Below are 18,211 nucleotides of genomic sequence, written 5' to 3'. Positions count from 1 at the left end.
CCAGTTTCCTAAAACCATTCAGTGGCTTCCCAGCTCTGGTGCTACAGTCAAAGCCCTTTGCCATCTGCCTCACACTGTCTCTAGCCTCCCTTTCATTGCAAACCCCATCCCAACTCCTCTTTTGCTCCTGCCACAGAACAAGAATTACATCCTCAGGTCATGTTTTTTCATGACTCTAATGCTTGGCATATACTTTTCCCTTTACCGGAACTGCTTCTTTCTCCCCTTTAACCGAGACATGTTCCTCATGTCTCACTACCCTGTTTTATTGTCAGTTCCTCTACCAAGCATTTTTGACTCTCCCAAACTGAATTAATGCCTTCTCTGGGTTTCCAGTGCACTTTATGTTTCCCTTTCCTATGGTGTCCTTACACTTGTAGTTGTTTATATATTCTATGACTGTGACTCCCTATGCTATGAGCTCCTGTCTTACTTCTCAATGAATGGATAAATAAATGAAGGAAAAGCTTGTTTATAATGGAAGGAAAGGGTGGAGTGTTAACTGATCTGGTATGAAAAAGAGCACCAGGTGTTGGGAATGTGAACTGTTTACTGTTTCAGGAAAATTGGAAATAGGAAACTCTTCCACTCTTTGTTTTTAGGCAGAACAATCAATTGCCGAGCTTTCAAGTTCTGAGAACAGCCTGAAGGCAGAGGTAGCTGATCTTCGAGCTGCAGCTGTCAAACTCAGTGCCTTAAATGAAGCATTGGCTTTAGATAAAGTTGGGCTGAATCAGCAGCTTCTTCAGGTGAGCAAAGATTTATCTGATCCACAATGAAGGGCTAGGCTCTGAGGATAAGCCAGAGACAGACAAAGCTGATGTCCTCTCCTAGGGCAGAGTTTTTAATGGATCTGACCTAGACAATCAGCTCCTAAATGTAGCTCTGAAGTGAGCAAAAGGAACATGTGCAGTGCAAAGGAGAGCAAAGAATTAGATTTGGGGATTATAAGTCTTTCTGTCTTATACCTCCAGCAGAACCACCTCTGGGCTTTAGGGTGAGTCATCAGGACAGGGAAGGGAAGTATGTGCTCTGGAAGCATGATCAAGTTTTTAATCCTGTTGGTTGAGATTAGCAATTACCAGAAATAAATCTGCTGAAGAGCCTAAGCGCCCCCCCCTACCAGATCTCTGTAGATTAGTTTTAACCTATAATTTTAACAAGGGAAACTCCTCACTTCTCTTGAGTCCCAGAAGTATTTCATGTCCCATTATTCTGAATTCTTTGAGAGTAGGATTTTGCCTTTTTTCTTTCATCCCTAGCATCCAGCCTATCTCATCCCTAGAATATAGGCACCAGATCAAATGAATGGATTTCCCCCCTCTTATAAACACTCCTGTCTTATAAACAAGGTATGAATTTAGAGTTGCCCCCTAACTTCTATTTCACTTGGCTTTCAGTCTGGCACTTGAGACAGTTTAGGGAAACTGTAACCACTTGTCTTTGGTGACCTACACCCTCTTCCCCTATTGGCCAGTAGTTGGAGCAGAACAGCCAGTCTGTGTGCAGCAGAGTGGAGGTAGCAGAGCAAGCAAGAAGTGCTCTGCAGGTGGAACTGGCAGAATCAGAGAGGAACAGAGAAATCCTGTGGGAACAGAAAACTCACTTAGAGGCTCAGCTGCAGAAAGCAGAGGAGACCGGAGCTGAGCTTCGGGCAGAGCTCAAGGGCATCCAAGAAGAAAAGGAAGAAATTAAAGAGAAATTTAATGAGGTAAGAAGATAGTTATAAAACCGACACCATCAACATGCTCATTGTGAAAAGTTAAAACACTATGGAAATGACATAGAAAGTGAAGTCTTACTTCTGAGAAACAACCAGTATTAATTATTTTTGGTCTGCTTTCCCATTTTTTAAAAAGCAGTCCAAGCCAGGCATGGTGGCACATGCTTGTAATCCCACTACTTAAGAGGCTGAGACAGGAGGATCATAGGTTCGCAGCCAGCCTCAGCAACTTAGTGAGACTCTGTTTCGAAATACAAGAATAGCTGGTGTGATGGCACATGCTTGTAATCTCTGCGCTTGGGAGGTGGAGACAGGAGGATCGCGCAGGTTTGAAGCCAGCCTTGCTGGCTTAGGAGACCCTGTTTCCAAATAAAAATATAAAATAGGTCTGGGAGTGTGGCCCTGAGGTAGAAGGGTTTCCAGGAACCCCAGCACCACCAAAAAACAAACAAACAAACAAAACAAAACAAAAAACAAGAATAAGATAGGGCTGGGGTGTAGCTCAGAGGTAGAATGCCCCCAGGTTTGCCAGTAAAACCCCAAACAAACTCAAAGTTTTGAGAAATGATCTCCTCCTGTTTCTGGCACAGGGTCTTGCTCATAGGAGATCATCATTCCTAGCTGAGCATGGTGCTACACACCTATAATCCTAGTACTTGGGAAACTGGGACAGGAGGATCACAGTGTCATAGCCAGCCTTAGCAACTTGGTGAAGTTTTCCCAACTCTACGAAACCCTGTTTTTTTTCTTTTTTTCTTTTTTTTTTTTTTTTGTGGTACTGGGGATTGAACTCAAGGGTAGTCTACCTCAAAAGCTACACCCCAGCCCTATGTTTTATTCTTTATATTGAAACAGGGTCTCACTAAGTAACTGAGGCTGGCTGCAAGCCTGCAATCCTCCTGTCTCAGCCTCCTGAGAAATGAGATTATAAGCGGGAGCCACCACATTCAGCTAGACTGTTTCTAAATAAAAAATAAAGTAGGTCTATATCTGTGTAGCTTAAAGATGGAATGTCCCTGAGTTCAACCCCCAACACCACAAAATACATACATACATACATAGGCCTGAGGGTATAGCTCAATGATAGAATGCGCCCTGGGTTCAATCCCCAGTAAAACACACACACACACACACACACACACACACACACACACACACACACACATTGTTCTTGGGCCAGGGGCTCTCTGGGTTGGCTAGGGAAATATATAACTGCTACTTGTTATTAAGTGAACAGTGCTTAGGGCTCATAGAGCTGGGCCCAGAATCTCTGAGGATCCAGTGGCCTTAACCTATTAGCAGCATGTTAAGGGTGGGGGGTGTCTGCCTCTGCTCTACCTTCTCAGTCTTGTCCCCTCAGGCATGTCACCAGCAGGAGGCAGCCACAACTGAGCTGGAGCAGCTGCATCAGGAGGCAGAGCGGCAGGAAGACGCACTTGCCAGGGCTGTCCAGGAGAAGGAGGCCCTGGTACGAGAGAGGGCGGCTCTAGAGGTGCAGCTGCAGGCTGCGGAGCGTGGCCGCCAGGACCTTGCTGCACAACTTCAGGAGCTCAGGTAGGCCTCGACCCAGCTCAGCCAAGTACAGAACGCTTTGCAAGGCCAGGAAGCTCAGCTAAGCTCCCTGCCCTGAGTATTTGAGTTCTAAACAAGGTGTGATTTTAGCCGGGGGTGGTGGTACACGCTTGTAATCCCCACGCTTGGGAGGCAGAGACAGGAGGATCGCACAGGTTCGAAGCCAGCCGCACTGGCTCAAGAGACCCTGTTTCCAAATAAAAAAGTATAAAATAGCTCTGGGAGTGTAGCCTGGAGGTAGAGGGTTTCCAGGAACCCCAGTACCACCAAAAATAAATAAGTAAATAAGTAAAAATAAACAAGGTGTGATTTTAGAATTGCCCCCCAGCTTCCCTGAGTAGCCAGTACTGAGAGCCCAACTCTTAATGAAGGATAAGGGTCTTGATGGGTAAAATCTCTTCCTGAACCTCACAGTTCAGCCAAGGAGCAACTGGAGAGCAATCTGTTTGAGGCCCAACAACAAAATTCTGTGATAGCGGTCACCAAGGGGCAGTTGGAGGTTCAGATTCAAACGGTCACTCAAGCCAAGGAAGTAATCCAAGGTGAGAACCCAGCTAGGACGGGCATGCTCCATTCCACAGGGATGTGGAAGGCAAAGGAGGCAGTGGGAGGTGCCTGAAGTTCTCCTCCAGCCAGACCCCAGGCCTAGATGGGAACTGCTCATGAGGTTTGAGGGAAGTGGGAGGATGTTATTAAATAAAAAGAATAAGAGCTGGGCTTGGTGGCACACACTCGTAAACCTAGTACTCGGGAGGCTGAGATGGGAGGATTACAGGTTCTAGGACAGCCTCAGCAAGTAGTGAGACTCATCAGCCTAGTGAAGCCCTGTTTCAAAAATAAGAATAGGGCTGGGGATGTAGCTCAAAGGTAGAATGCCCCTGGGTTCAATCCCCAGTGAAACACGCACGCACGCACGTGCAGAACCTCGGAGAACTGGTCCTGCCCCTGGCATCCTAGGAGAAGTGAAGTGCCTGAAGCTGGAACTGGACACCGAGCGGATTCGGGCAAAGCAGGAGCAGGATACAGCAGCCAGACGGCTGGCCCAGGCTGCACAGGAGAGGCAGACTGCCCTGGAGCAGCAGAAGGGGGCCCATGAGGAGGAAGTGAAGCAGCTCCAGGAGAAGTGGGTAGGTGGTGATGGGCCCCATGGCATAATCCGTTCATCTCAGCATTTGGGAAGTTGAGACCGGAGGATTGCAGGTTCAAGGCCAGCCTCAGAAACTTAGCAAGACCCTCCTCAATTTAACAAGACCCTGTTTCAAAATAAAAAGGGCTAGGGGTATAATAGACTGCCCCTGAGTTCAATCCCTAGTACCAAAAAAGAAAAAAGAAGCCGGGTGTGGTGGTGCACACTTGTAATCTCCATGCTTGGGAGGCTAAGACAGGAGGATCGCACAGGTTCAAAGCCAGCCTCAGCTACTTAGTGAGGTTCTCAGCAACTTAGTGAGACCCTATTTCCAAATAAAATATAAAATAGGTCTGGGAGTATAGCTTGGCAGTAGAAGGCCCCTGTGTTCCATCCTTAGTTCCATAATAAAAATAAGTAAGTAAATAAATAAATAAATAAATAAGATTTTGTGACAGGTTCTAGCTAAATTGCCCAGGCTGGCCTCGAACTTGCAGTCCTCCTGCCTTTCAGCCTTCAGAATTTCTGGGATTACAGGTGTGCACTGCTATGCCCAGCTTCATTTGATTTTTTTTTTTTAAATAAATCTCATGACTGCTAAAATTTAGTGAGATTTATATGGCAGAGATGATTAAGCCTCACTTTATTAAGCCTCACTTTAGAGATGAGGCTTAGGGGGTGTCAAGGTCACACAGTTAGTGTGACTAGCTAGAGTGGTAGGGAGATTCTCATTCCAAACCAGTTCTTCTGCCTCTTCTCTTTACCTGTTCAGTTCTGACAGTGTTTCCCTCACCTGGCTAGGAGAAGGAACACTCCTGGCTTCAGCAGGAGCTGGATAAGGCTCTGGAGAGCCTAGAGAGAGAAAGGATGGAGCTGGAGATAAGGCTGAAGGAGCAGCAGACGGAAACTGAGGCCATCCTGGCACAGAGGGAAGAGGACCGGGCCCAGGCCCAGAGCGCCCTCTGCCAGGTGGGAGGCTAGGATGGGAGCCCAGTGTTGCTCTCCTGGCTTTTGACCACTCTTGCTTTTCACTCCTGAGTGGGCTGGAGAGGGGCTTCCAGAAGAGATTGTAACTGCCCACTTTGCTACCAGTAAGCAGGGTGATCTCCCTGTGAGCTGCGGAGCTGCGTATGTCATACTTCCTGAGGGAGGGCCGGTGTTTACCACATCCTGTCAGCTTGCAAACCAGTGACAGTCTACACTTCCTGGTCCTGTGTGGGCCAGACCTTCCCTTGCCCTCGGTCCCTAACCGTTTGCTGGCGTAGTCCTAGAGCAGCTGTATGCTGAGAGCCTCCTAGACGAGCATGATAACCTGGAGTCAACAAGCTCTTGCTCTTTCTGCCCCTCCACAGATGCAGCTGGAAACGGAGAAGGAGAGAGTGTCCCTCCTTGAGACACTGCTGCAGACCCAGAAGGAGCTGGCAGATGCCAGCCAACAACTCGAACAGCTGAGGCAGGACATGAAGGTCCAGAAGTTGAGGGAGCAGGTATGGAGGGTGGCCCTGGGCATTCATTCATCCTCTCAGTAATGAATAGGCCTTTGCATTTCTTGCACACTGAGCCATGTGCTGTGTGTTGACACATGACAAGTACATAGAGATGAGCCCCAGTAAGTGTGACAGATGTGGTCCCTGCTCTCATGGAACTTAACATACTAATGGCAGAGACAGATGAAAAACGAGCAGATGCAAAATAAATGAAAGAGTTACAGATGTAGTAAGTGCTGTGATGGCATGAATAGTATGTAATTGAGAGAGTCAAAGGAGGCCACTTGAGACAAAGTGGTCAGGGAAGGCATCACTGAGAAAGTGACTTGTGAAAGCCGGGCGTGGTGGCGCACGCTTGTAATCCCAGCATTTGGGAAGCTGAGACCGGAGGACTGTGGTTTATGGACAGCCTCAGCTACTTAGGCCCTCTGCAACTTAGTGAGACCGTTTCAAAATAAAGAATAAAATAGGGCTCAAAGGAATGCCACTAGGTTCAATCCCCAGTATATTAAAAATAATAATAATAATAATAATAATAATAATAATAATAATAATAAATAGGGCTAAGGGTGTAACTTGGAGATAGAATGTCCCTGGGTTCAGTCTCCAGAGCAAAAAAAAAAAAAAAAAAACCAGCCTAGCCAAGCATGGGGGTGCACACTTGTAATCCCAGTACATGGGAGGCTGAGACAGGATTGCAGATTCAAGGTCAGCCTCAGCAATTTAGTGCGACCCTGTTTCAAAATAAATTTAAAAAATGGGCTAGGGTATATCTCAGAGATAGAATACCCCTGGATTCAGTCCTCAGGATTGCAAAAACAAACAAAAAATTGATTATGGTGGTAGTTTTAGAATTTTGTGAATATGCCAGAAAAAAACCACTGGTTCCGTATGTGAATTGTATAGTAGATGAATATTGCAGTAAAGCCTTTTTTTTTTTTTTTTTGCGGTACTGGGACCTAGGAGCATTCTACCTTTGAGCTACACCCCCAGCCCTATTTTTTATTCTTTATTTTGAAACAGGGTCTCACTGTGTTGCAAAGGACCTCACTAAGTAGCTGAGGCTGTCCGTGAACCGTGATCCTCCTGTCTCAGCCTCCAAAATACTGGGATTATAAGTGTGCGCCACCACGCCCAGCTCAATAAAGCCTTTAAAAACAAACGCCGGGCGTGGTGGCGCACGCTTGTAATCCCCGCGCTTGGGAGGCAGAGACAGGAGGATCGCGCAGGTTCTAAGCCAGCCACGCGCGCTGGCTTAGGAGACCCTGTTTCCAAATAAAAATGTAAAAATAGGTCTGGGAGTGTAGCCCGGAGGTAGAAGGGCTTCCAAGAACCCCAGTACCAAAAAAACAAACAAACAAACAAAAAGCCAGCTGGATATGGTGGTGCACACCTATAATCCCAGTACTGGGGAGGCTGAGACAGGAAGATCTCAAGGCAGTTCAAAGGCAGCCTCAGCAAGGAGTGAGACTTTTGTCTCTCTCTTTTTTTTTTTTTTGGTGGTACTGGGGTTCCTGGAAGCCCTTTTACCTCCGGGCTACACTCCCAGACCTATTTTTTTTACATTTTTATTTGGAAACAGGGTCTCCTAAGCCAGCGCGCGCGGCTGGCTTCGAACCTGCGCTATCCTACTGTCTCTGCCTCCCAAGCACGGGGATTACAAGCGTGCGCCACCACGCCCGGCTTCATTTTTTTATTTTCAAAATAAAAAAAAAATAAAATGGGCTGGAGGTGTAGCTTGGAAGTAGAAAGCTCCTGGGTTCAATCCCTAGTATTGCAAAAAAAAAAAGCATAAATATATACACATATACATACATATACATAAATATATATGTAATATTTTTAATACAGTACTTTAGCTGCTGAGTGTGTGTGTGTGGTGGGGGGGATATGGTCAGGAAGCTGTTAGATGACCTACATGAGGAACGAAGCTAGAAATCTGGGTGAGCTCCTGAGCCTCTGCACTCTGAGGAAGGAGAGTAACAAAGAGTCGAGGTAACAACAGTGTGGATTACTGGCTTCCACCTCGGCTTTTGCCAACCCAACAGAAAAAACGGTATTTATACAGTGAGGACTTTAAGAGCAAGGTCCCGGGGGAAGCTTTCCTGAACTCACTGACATCTTCTCCCCTGACAGGAGACCACTGGGATGCTGCAGACCCAGCTCTGTGAGGCTCAGCGGGAGCTGAAAGAGGCAGCCCAGCGGCACAGAGATGACCTTGCTGCCCTCCGAGATGAGGGCAGCACCCTGCTGCAGGACAAAATAGACCTGCAGAAGCAGGTCATTCTTCCTCTCCATCCTGCCCTACAGTCCTTGCCAGCACAGCCAGGCCCTTCTGCAGCCCAGGGAGAATGGGGGTCCTGATGCCTGAGCTCAGGAGGACAGAGATAGGCCACAGCACTGAGTGGAAAGTCAAAGGGTGCTCAGAGCTGAGCACGTGGCTCTCGGCCCAGGACAGAACACTGGGCCTCTTTATCTGTGGATTCTGCATCCTCACATTGCAACCAATGGCTGATCAAAAATATTTGGGGAAAAAAAAAAATTGTGTCTTCATGCACAGACATTTTCTCTTGTTAGTATTCTCTAAAAGAGAGTACAACAACTATGTACATAGCATTTACATTGTGTTAAATATGAAAAGTAATCTAAAGATGACTTAAAGTTTATGGAAGGATGTGCTTAGGTTATATTCAAATCCTGTGGAATTTATGTAAGGGACTTAAACATCTGCAGATTTTGGATTCTGAGGAGAATTAGTTCCAGGATGCTGAGGTACTGCTGCAATCTTTTTGTCTGGAATGACCATAGAGCTTAGACTTTGTCAGTCTCAGTTTCATTTTCCCCAACCCCACCCTGAATCCAATATTTCCATGTACTCGATCGCTTTTCTTATTTAGACTGATTTTCCTTCTTAGAATCCTATATTACATGTTGTTCTCATTTTTTACTTAAAAAATATAATCATAGCCAGGCACAATGGCACATGCCTATTATCCCAGTATTTGGAAGGCTGAGACAAGAGAATTGTAGGTTTGAGGCCAGCATCAACAACTTAGCAAGACTCTCTTTCAAAATAAAAATAAATAAGCTGGCCATGGTGGTACATGCTTGTAATCCTAGTACTTGTAGGCTGAGACAGGAGGATTGCAGGTTCACGGCCAGCCTCAGCTACTTAATGAGACCCTCTGCTACTTAGTGAGACCCTATTTTAAAATAAAGAATAAAAAATAGGGCTGGGGATGTGGCTTAGAGGTAGAATGCCCTGGGTTCAATCCCCAATACCAATATATAAATATTTTAAAAAATTAAAAGGGTCCAGGCATGGTGGCACATACTTGTAATCCCAGTGCTTAGGAGGCTGAGACAGGAGGACCGCAATTTGCGATTAGCCTCAGCTACTTTGGCCCTTTGCAACTCAGTGAGACTCTTATTTCAAAATAAAGAATAAAAAATAGTGCTGGGGTGTAGCTTGGAGGTAGAATGCCCCTAGGTTCCATCTCCAGTACCAAATAAATAAATAAACAAATAAATAAACAAATATAAAAAGGGATAGGAGTATATATAACTCAGAGGTAGATGCAATCCCCAGTACCAGGGGGAGAAATTCTCTATGTACTTGCCCATCATTTGCCTTTGGCAGTTTTGCCAAGATTTTTATCTGTATCTGCCTTTATGCAGTTTTTTTGTTTTGTTTTGTTTTGTTGTTGTTGTTGTTGTTTTTTGGTGGTACTGGGGTTCCTGGAAGCCCTTCTACCTCCAGGCTACACTCCCAGACCTATTTTATTTTTGGAAACGGTCTCTTAAGCCAGCACGGCTGGCTTCGAACCTGCGCGGTCCTCCTGTCTCTGCCTCCCAAGCGCGGGATTACAGGCGTGCGCCACCACACCCGGCTATGCAGCATTTTTGAGGCTAGGGAAACTGGTGGTCAAGCTAAATGATATTGGTGAAGGAGTAGTTAAGAACAGAGTGTAAAGATTGGTGGAAGGAACCTCCAGAGCTTTAGAGATGGAACAATGACTGTAATACACCTTGCAGGATCCTAAAGCCCTCAGCTAGAAGCATCCTCCCACTGGCCCCGCCCGGCCATCTGGTTCTCATGCCCTTCACCTTCCAGGTGGAGGACTTGAAGTCTCAGCTGGTGGCACAGGATGACTCCCACAGGCTGGTGGAACAGGAAGTTCAAGAGAAGCTGAGAGAGACCCAGGAGTGCAGCCGAATTCAGAAAGAACTGGAGAAAGAGAAAGCCAGGTAGGCCAGACAGCCATAGAGATGGCTTTTGCCTCTCTTGCTGCAGTGCTCATTACGACACTGGCAGTCCTTTGCTGAGGTTACTTCACCTTTCATGTGTCTAGCTCTGGGTAGACATGTGGCTAGGTGGAGAGAACATGGTCCCTATCTTCAAAGCTTACACTTTAAGCCGGGCGTGGTGGCGCGCGCTTGTAATCCCAGCATTCGTGAGGCTGAGACCGGAGGATCGTGGTTTGCAGACAGCCTCAGCTGTTTAGTGAGGCCCTCTGCAACTCAGTGAGACCCGGTTTCAAAATAAAGAATAATCCCTGCACTTGGGAGGCAGAGACAGGAGGATCACGCAGGTTCGAAGCCAGTCTCTCTGGCTTAAGAGACCCTGTTTCCAAATAGAAATATAAAAATAGGTCTGGGAGTGTAGCCCAGAGGTAGAAGGGTTTCCAGGAACCCCAGTACCACCAAAAAAAAAGAAAAGAAAAGAAACAAAGCTGGGTGTGGTGGCACATGCTTGTAATCCCAGTACTTGGGAGGCTGAGAAATGGGGATAACAGGTTCAAGACCAGCCTCAGCAACTTAGCAATACCCTCCTTCAAAAAAAGAAAAAAGAAAAGAAAGAAAGAAAGAAAGAGAAAAAGGGAAATTAAGAATAAATTTCTGGGGATGTAGCTCAAAGGTAGAATGCCCCTAGGTTCAATTCCCAATACTAGGGGGGAAAATATAGGACAGTTCTATGAGAAGGTATTTTCTCCTTCCTTAAGAGAATGACCTAGCCCTCTGACCCCTTTCTTCTTAGCCTTACACTGTCACTGGTGGAAAAGGAACAAAGACTCCTTGTCTTACAAGAAGCTGACTCTGTTCGGCAGCAAGAGCTGAGTTCCCTGCGCCAGGACATGCAAGAGGCCCAGGAAGGGCAGAAAGAGCTGTGTGCCCAGGTACCTCCCACTGCTGTCATGGCCCTGCTTCAGGAGGCCCGTTCCTGAAGTGGGAGGGTGACTGCTCACAGCCCTCTCCTACAGCACACTTCTCTTTTTCCTAATCATAGGACAGACTGGAACCTCAGTACCCTGGCAGGAGGGAAAACCAGGACTAGGCAGGGTGGGGGCTTGGGACCCGACCCAGAGATAAGAATGGCCCCCGTGGGGCACCTGACAGCCTGGAACATGGTGCCCGGGTGGGCCTGGTTAAGCCACTGCCAGGTGTGCTTGGTCTGGGTGGCAAGACCCAGCCTGAGGAACTGAGATGCAAGAAGTATGGGCGGTCACAGCAAGAGGACCCCAGGGACTAGGCGTGCTCAGAGCAGGACTTGACCTGGGCGCAGGAGAGATGGAACTGGGATGGAAAAGCTAGGCAGTGGATAAGGTCCCAATTTATCCACTGCCCTGCATTTGACTCATCTCTCCTGTTTCCCAGTTGTGTAAGCATCAGTTTCTTCACCCATAGTCAAGAATAATAAGTGTGAGCCATGATAGGAATATGTAAAGTGTCAGGAACACAGTGGCTTTCAGCAAATGGTAGCCATAGTCAATGTGACTGGTCTCAGGCTGGTCTAGGTTTCAGAACAGACTTGTCACAGCAGGGAGCTGGTGTATCTGCCTGGGAAAACAGGGCCAGAGCCCATTAGCATAGCCTGGGCAGCCCACATGTCAGAAGTTGGTATCAGATCCGGAGTAACACTTCAGAGCCCTCCCTAGCTGTTAGAGAGCTGAGCCAGCTGGTGGAGGTTTGCAGGGATAGAATAGGGGCAGGCATCGGGGATCTGAGGAGAGGCCTCCACCCCACTCAGAATGAATGCACTTGCTCCCTGTCAGGTGGAGTTACTGAGGCAGGAGGTAAAGGCAAAGGAGGCTGACTTTGTTGCCCAGGAAGCACAGCTGCTGGAGGAGCTGGAGGCCTCAAGGATCACGGAGCGGCAGCTGCGAGCATCCCTGTGGGCCCAGGAGGCCAAGGCAGAGCAACTGCAGCTGCGACTGCACAGTGCGGAGAGCCAGCTGGAGGCACTGGCTGCCGAGAAGCAGCCCGAGAGCTGTGCCCAGGCCCAGCTGGCCAGCCTCTGTTCAGTTCTGCAGCAGGCCCTGGGGTCTCTGTGTGAGAGCAGGCCTGAGCTGAGGGGCGGGGGAGACTCTGCTCCCTCCCTGTGGAGCCCTGAGCCAGGTGAGGCAGCCATCCAAGAACTAAGTCCTTTATGGCAAAACCAAGCCTAACTCCCAGGGAGGAGGGAGAGGAATGCAGCTCCTCAAGCAGTATTACATCAAGGTTAAGGCCACCAACTGTGGAATCAATTCTAAATTTGAATCCCTGTTTGCTGTTTGCTAACTATGTGTCCTTTAGACAAGACCCCCTAATTCTCTGAGCTTGCTTTTCTTTGCCTATAAAATGAGAATGGTAAAAGTACCTACCTCAAGCCAGGTGTGGTGGCACACGCTTGTAATCCCCACGCTTGGGAGGCTGAGACAGGAGGACCGCACAGGTTCAAAGCCAGCCTCAGCTATTTAGTGAGGCTCTCAGCAACTTAGTGATTCCGTGTTTCCAAATAAAGTATTAAATAGGTCTGGGAGTATAATCCCGGAGGTAGAAAGCCTCTGGGTTCCACTCCCAGTACCACAAAAAAAAAAAAAAAAGTACATACCTCAGAGCCAGGCATTGGTGGTGCACACTTGTAACCCCAGTATTTGGGAGGCTGAGATTGGAGAATTCCAGGTTCATGGATAACCTCAGCAACTTTCTGAGGCCCTCAGTTACTTAGCAAGACCCTATTTCAAAATAAAAGGGCTAAGAAGCCGGGCGTGGTGGCGCACGCTTGTAATCCCTGCGCTTGGGAGGCTGAGACAGGAGGATCGCACAGGTTCGAAGCCAGCCTCAGCTACTTAGTGAGGCTCTCAGCAACTTAAACCCTGTTTCCAAATAAAGTATAAAATAGGTCTGGGAGTTTAGCCCAGAGGTAGAAAGCCCCTGGGTTCCACCCCCAGTACCACCAAAAAATAAAATAAATAAATAAATAAATAAATAAATAAATAAATAAATGGGCTGAGGGTGTATAGCAGAGATAGAACAAACCCTGAGTTCAATCCCCAGTAACACACACACACACACACACACACACACACACACACACACACACACACACGACCTACCTCAAAATTTTTCTAAGGAGCTAGTGAGATTACAGGTGTAAGTAGTTCACACATTAAGCGCATAAAGAGCACAGAAGCTAGTATTACCTAGTGCTCACCACGGTGCCTGCACATGGAAAAGCAGTGAGTTTGGTGAAGGAACTGCCAAGAGGAGTTCTTTGAGAAGAGGGACCAGGGAGAAGGCCAAAGCCCTATTGGGGAGGGATGGCTGTTTTTTCCTGGTGGCAGCCAGGTGAGGTTTTCCTTCTTTCTTCAGACCAGAATGGAACTCGGCGCCTCTTTAAGAAGGGGCCGCTCCTGACAGCTTTCTCAGCTGAGGCCGTGGCAGCTGCCCTCCATAAGCTTCACCAAGAGCTGCGGGGGACTCAGCAAGCCCGGGTATGTTTCTCTGTCTTCCTTCCTTCCCTGAACTTCACCTCCTCTGAAAAGGCTGAGACACGGACTCATGAAGCGCCTTAGCATGTGGTATTCCTGAGACTGAGTCAGGATGGGCGCCACCCCTTTCACCTATAGCTGGCAGCCATCACTAGAGCACTTAGGTTTCCTTGTCCTTGTTTTCACTTGCAGAGTAGGCCCCACAGGGCTGTTGTGAGGATTAAATGCATGTGGATCTTGAAGGGGCTCTGTGAACTCTGAAACCCTGTATATGTGTGGTTTTGTTTTGTACCCTTTTTCTCTCAGCCAGGAATTTATTCTTGTGACCAAGGCCTCCAAGAGAAACCTGAGAAGTTGGGGACCACTGAGACTTGAGGTTGCCATTTTAGGCTTCAATTCTAAGCCTAGGATTGAACTAAGGATCCCACGAATGCCACTTGACTATGAACCTGTGGCAAGCCACCTATATGCCAGCCACTCTGAGCTGTGGATACTAAACAGAAAGACTTCTGTCCTCACGAAGGCTCACAACATGGTGGAGGACAGGGGAGCACACTGCATTCTGATAGGAAGCAGAACTGATTAAAGTAATTGGATCCGTAACAGACACCGCTGGTGCACTGATGCAACTAGGAGGAAGGGGCTGTCCATTCTGACTCTGGAAGGAGCAGAAGGAAGAAAGAGATGGCCTTTGAGTTAAGCTTTGATGGAGGCCTTGGGGAGGAAGAGGTGCATCCTAGAATAGGGCCCTGAGCAGTTGTTTCAAAAGTTGTTTCAAAAGTGGGGTACAGTGGCACACGCCTATAAACCCAGCCACTTGGGAAGCTGAGCCCCTGAAGATGGCAAGATTAAAGACAGCTTGAGCAAATTAGTGAGAACCTGTCTCAAAATTGAAATAAAAGGGAGCCAACTATGGTGTGCACACCTCTGATCTCAGCGCTTGGGAGGCTGAGACAGGAGGATCTCGGGTTTGAAGCCAGCCTTAACATAGTGAGACCCCTTAGCAACTTAGCAAGACCATGTTTCAAATGAAATAAATTTTAAAGGGATGGGGGTATAACTCAGAGGTAGAATGCCCCTGGTTTCAATCCCTAGTGCCAGAAAAGGAAGAAGGGGCTGGGGGCTTAGTTAAGGGCTTGCCAAGTACGTGCGAAGCCCTGGCTTTGACCCCAGCACTGCAGAACAACAACAATAAACAGACGGAGGTCAGAGGCCTTCCTGGCTTCTGTCATTTGGAGTAGAAGCCGTCCTCGCATTAGGGAGCTAAGCAACCTGTGTTCTGAGGTAAATACCTCTGCAGTCTGAGGATAAGGCCATGATGTCAGGATACCCAGAGACTGAGAGTGAGGAGAGCTTGAGCCCAGGCTAGCACAGGGACAGCCTTATGGCCGACAAGGAACTCAAGTTCATCCCTTCCTTCCTCCCTTTCTCAGAATGACCTGATGGATCAGGCACAGAAGCTGGCACACCATCTGTCTGATGCCGAAGCTGAGAAGAGCCAAATCCGCGTGAAGTTGCAGGACCTGCAAAGACAGCTGTCCCAGAGCCAGGAAGGTGAGATGCACGGGCGGGCGGGTTTGCAGAGGACAGGCGGGAAGCCCAGAAGTGGCAGGACAGCCTAGCAGCCACTCTCAAGTGTATCCAAACATGGGAGATGATTCCAAAGTACCTCCAAGGGCTGAATGTGGTGGCCCACGCCTGTGTAAGCCCAGTACTTCAGAGGCTGAGACAGGAAGATCAGAGGTTCAAGACCAGCCTCAGCAACTTAGCGAGACCCTCAGAAATTTAGTGAGACCCTATTTCAAAAAATAAGTGAGTGACGTGTGCATGTATGCTTCTACCATCTTGTACTCCATTAAGATGTATGACTACAATGCACCAAAAAAAAAAAAAAAAAAAAGCTAATTGAGCCAGGCATGGTGGCCCATGCTTGTAATCCTAGTACTTGGGAGTCTTAAAGAGGACGATTGCAAGTTTGAGGATTTTTTCTTTTTTTTTTTTTTTCTTTTTTTTTTTGGTAATACTGGGGGTGGAACCCAGAGGCTTTCTACCTCCAGGCTATACTCCCAGACCTTTTTTATATTTTATTTGGAAACAAGGTCTCACTAAGTTGCTGAGAGCCTCACTAAGTAACTGAGCCTGGCTTTGAACCCGTGCAATCCTCCTGTCTCAGCCTCCCAAGCGCAGGGATTACAAGCGTGTGCCACCACACCCGGCTTAAGTTTGAGGATTTTTTCAGCTAAAAATAGTAAGACTCAGCCGGGTGTGGTGGTGCATGCTTGTAATCCCCGCACTTGGGAGGCTGAGACAGGAGGATTGCGCGGGTTTGAAGCCAGCCTCGGCTACTTAGTGAGGCTCTCAGCAACTTAGTGAGACCCTGTTTCCAAATAAAATATAAAATGGGTCTGGGAGTATAGCCCGGAGGTAGAAAGCCTCTGGGTTCTGCCCCCAGTACCACCCAAAAAAAAAAAATAATAATAATAATAACAATAATAATAATAAATAGTGAGACTCATCAATCTAGTGAGACTCTGTTTCCAATTAAAAGTAAAGTAGGGCTGAGGGTGTAGCTCAGAGACAGAATGCCCCTGGGTTCAACCCCCAGAGCCACAAATAGGGCTGGGATGTAGCTCAGAGGTAGAATGTCCCTGAGTTCAATCCCTAATACAAAAAGAGAGAGAGAGAGAGAGAGAGAGAGAGAGAGAGAGAGAGAGAGAGAGAGAGAGAGAGAGAAAACAAAAAGAAGTATCTCAAAGGGCACTTGAACTTTTTTTTTTTTTTTTTGGACCTTGAGGGCCATCCTGGGAGAAAGGATTAGGAGGAACAGACTTGGTAAACTGAGAGAAGGCACAGGTTAGACTTCCATTTTCTGTCTCTGCAGGAGATTAATTTATTTACTTATTTATTTTCAATACTGGGGATGGAACCCCGGGGCATACCCCTGAGCAACACCTCCAGCCCTATTTTTTATTCTTTATTTTGAAACAGGATCTCACTGAGTTGCAAAGGGCCTCATTAAGTAGTAGCTGAGGCTGTCCTCGAACTGCGATCTTCCTGTCTCAGCCTCCCAAATGCTGGGATTGCAAGCATGTGCCACCATGCCCGGCCTCTGCAGGAAATTTAAAAAAAAAAAAAAAAAAGCTGAGCTGGGTATGGTGGTGCAGGTTTAGGGTTTGAGGCCAGCCTCAGCTACTTAGGCTCTCAGCAACTTAATGAGACCCTGTTTTCAAATAAAATATAAAATAGGTCTGACATATAGTCTGGAGGTAGAAGGCCCCTGGGTTCCATCCCCAGTAAAACAAACACACCACACACACACACACGCACGCACGCACGCACCCCAGAAAAAAAAATAAAACTGGAGAACAAGAGCCAGGACTATGAGAACATGATAAAATTCTATATCTTTTATCATTTATTTATTTCACTAATTCTTATTTCCAAATATGCCCTTAACATTAGCTTTTGATGACAGAAGTATTACAGACTTATTTGGGAGAAATCAAGAAGGGGAATCTGGGAAGGGTGGTGGCCACTTGGAGAGGAAGGGGCTTGAGCCGCAAAGTCCTACTATAGAAGAGAAGAGGATGACTTGGGGAGGATGTAGGCCTTTTTGAGGCCATTTTTGAAGGATTCCCATGATCTGGGGCATCTGGCAGAAATGGGGGGCAGCCAGCAGAGCCACCCAGGTCTCTAGGAACCTCTCCAAAATTGTAAACTTGAGAATCTCCGTGTGATCGGGATGAGGAAGTATTAGGAAGATCAGCAACTCTAGGGCTGGCAGCAGACAGACACCAGACTGGAGGCAGCAGGGGCCTAGACAAACGGGGCAGCTGACAGATGGGTGATGTTTAGAATGCTGAACGTAATTCTCTCCTTGGCCTTCCTCCCCTTTGCTTCTGTTCCTCATCCTCCATCTGCCTCGGCACCCTTGTATTCATTCTCCCACCCCCAGCCATGGGCCTAACTCCACTATCTCTGCTCTTCCTAAAGAAAAATCCAAGTGGGAAGGAAAACAAAACTCCCTAGAATCCGAGCTGGTGGAACTGCATGAAACTATGGCATCCTTACAGAGCCGCCTGCGGCAAGCAGAGCTACAAAGAACGGAGGCCCAGGTGAAGTGGTGCTGGTTTGCGGCAGCAGGAGGATAGGGGGTGGCTCAGGTGTCCCTTAGGACCCCGGCTCTCGCTCCGAGCCCACATTAACCCATGTCCATGTGCCCAGCTCCCTCAGCAAGTATCTGCATTCTTCTGGCTGTCCCCATGTCCCTGGGGGCTAGTATTCAGATCATAGTGAATCCTCTGATTACTTTTTCTGAATTGAGGTTGAAAATTTTGTCTCTTGCCCAGAAGGGTATGGGATGGCTCATTTGTACCAGGGTGCGTTCCCTGGCTTTAGCAGAGACCCGGGAGGTGAAAGAGATACCTTTTACAGCATCAGCTTATGAATGTATCACTTATTTTGCCCGAATCCTTGCTGCTGCTGTAAGACAAAGAGAAAGGCCAGTGCTGGGGTGACAGTATCAGGGAAGCAATACCATCTAAAGGGGTTT

At 47.5% G+C, this 18,211-nt stretch overlaps 1 protein-coding gene across 2 annotated transcripts in view; it reads left to right on the top strand.

Annotated features, from left to right (window-relative positions):
- The window catches only part of CEP250 (centrosomal protein 250), a gene marked incomplete at both ends in the record, with an annotated part of 46,197 nt that overhangs the window by 16,747 nt on the left and 11,239 nt on the right, over nucleotides 1–18,211 (top strand). For both annotated transcript variants that reach the window (XM_080716197.1, XM_080716196.1), the window contains 14 exons: nucleotides 603–749; nucleotides 1,481–1,711; nucleotides 3,084–3,277; nucleotides 3,710–3,837; nucleotides 4,253–4,422; nucleotides 5,223–5,390; nucleotides 5,774–5,908; nucleotides 8,045–8,188; nucleotides 10,023–10,156; nucleotides 10,947–11,085; nucleotides 11,962–12,304; nucleotides 13,541–13,662; nucleotides 15,093–15,213; nucleotides 17,653–17,774. In XM_080716197.1, coding sequence (XP_080572323.1) covers nucleotides 603–749; nucleotides 1,481–1,711; nucleotides 3,084–3,277; nucleotides 3,710–3,837; nucleotides 4,253–4,422; nucleotides 5,223–5,390; nucleotides 5,774–5,908; nucleotides 8,045–8,188; nucleotides 10,023–10,156; nucleotides 10,947–11,085; nucleotides 11,962–12,304; nucleotides 13,541–13,662; nucleotides 15,093–15,213; nucleotides 17,653–17,774 — 2,298 coding nt within the window. The remainder of the gene's footprint in view (nucleotides 1–602; nucleotides 750–1,480; nucleotides 1,712–3,083; nucleotides 3,278–3,709; nucleotides 3,838–4,252; nucleotides 4,423–5,222; nucleotides 5,391–5,773; nucleotides 5,909–8,044; nucleotides 8,189–10,022; nucleotides 10,157–10,946; nucleotides 11,086–11,961; nucleotides 12,305–13,540; nucleotides 13,663–15,092; nucleotides 15,214–17,652; nucleotides 17,775–18,211) is intronic.

This window comes from Muscardinus avellanarius (assembly GCF_963383645.1).
Source record: "Muscardinus avellanarius genome assembly, chromosome: 19".
In the NCBI taxonomy this organism is placed as follows: domain Eukaryota; kingdom Metazoa; phylum Chordata; class Mammalia; order Rodentia; family Gliridae; genus Muscardinus; species Muscardinus avellanarius.
This window is presented reverse-complemented; position numbering and strand designations above follow the sequence as displayed.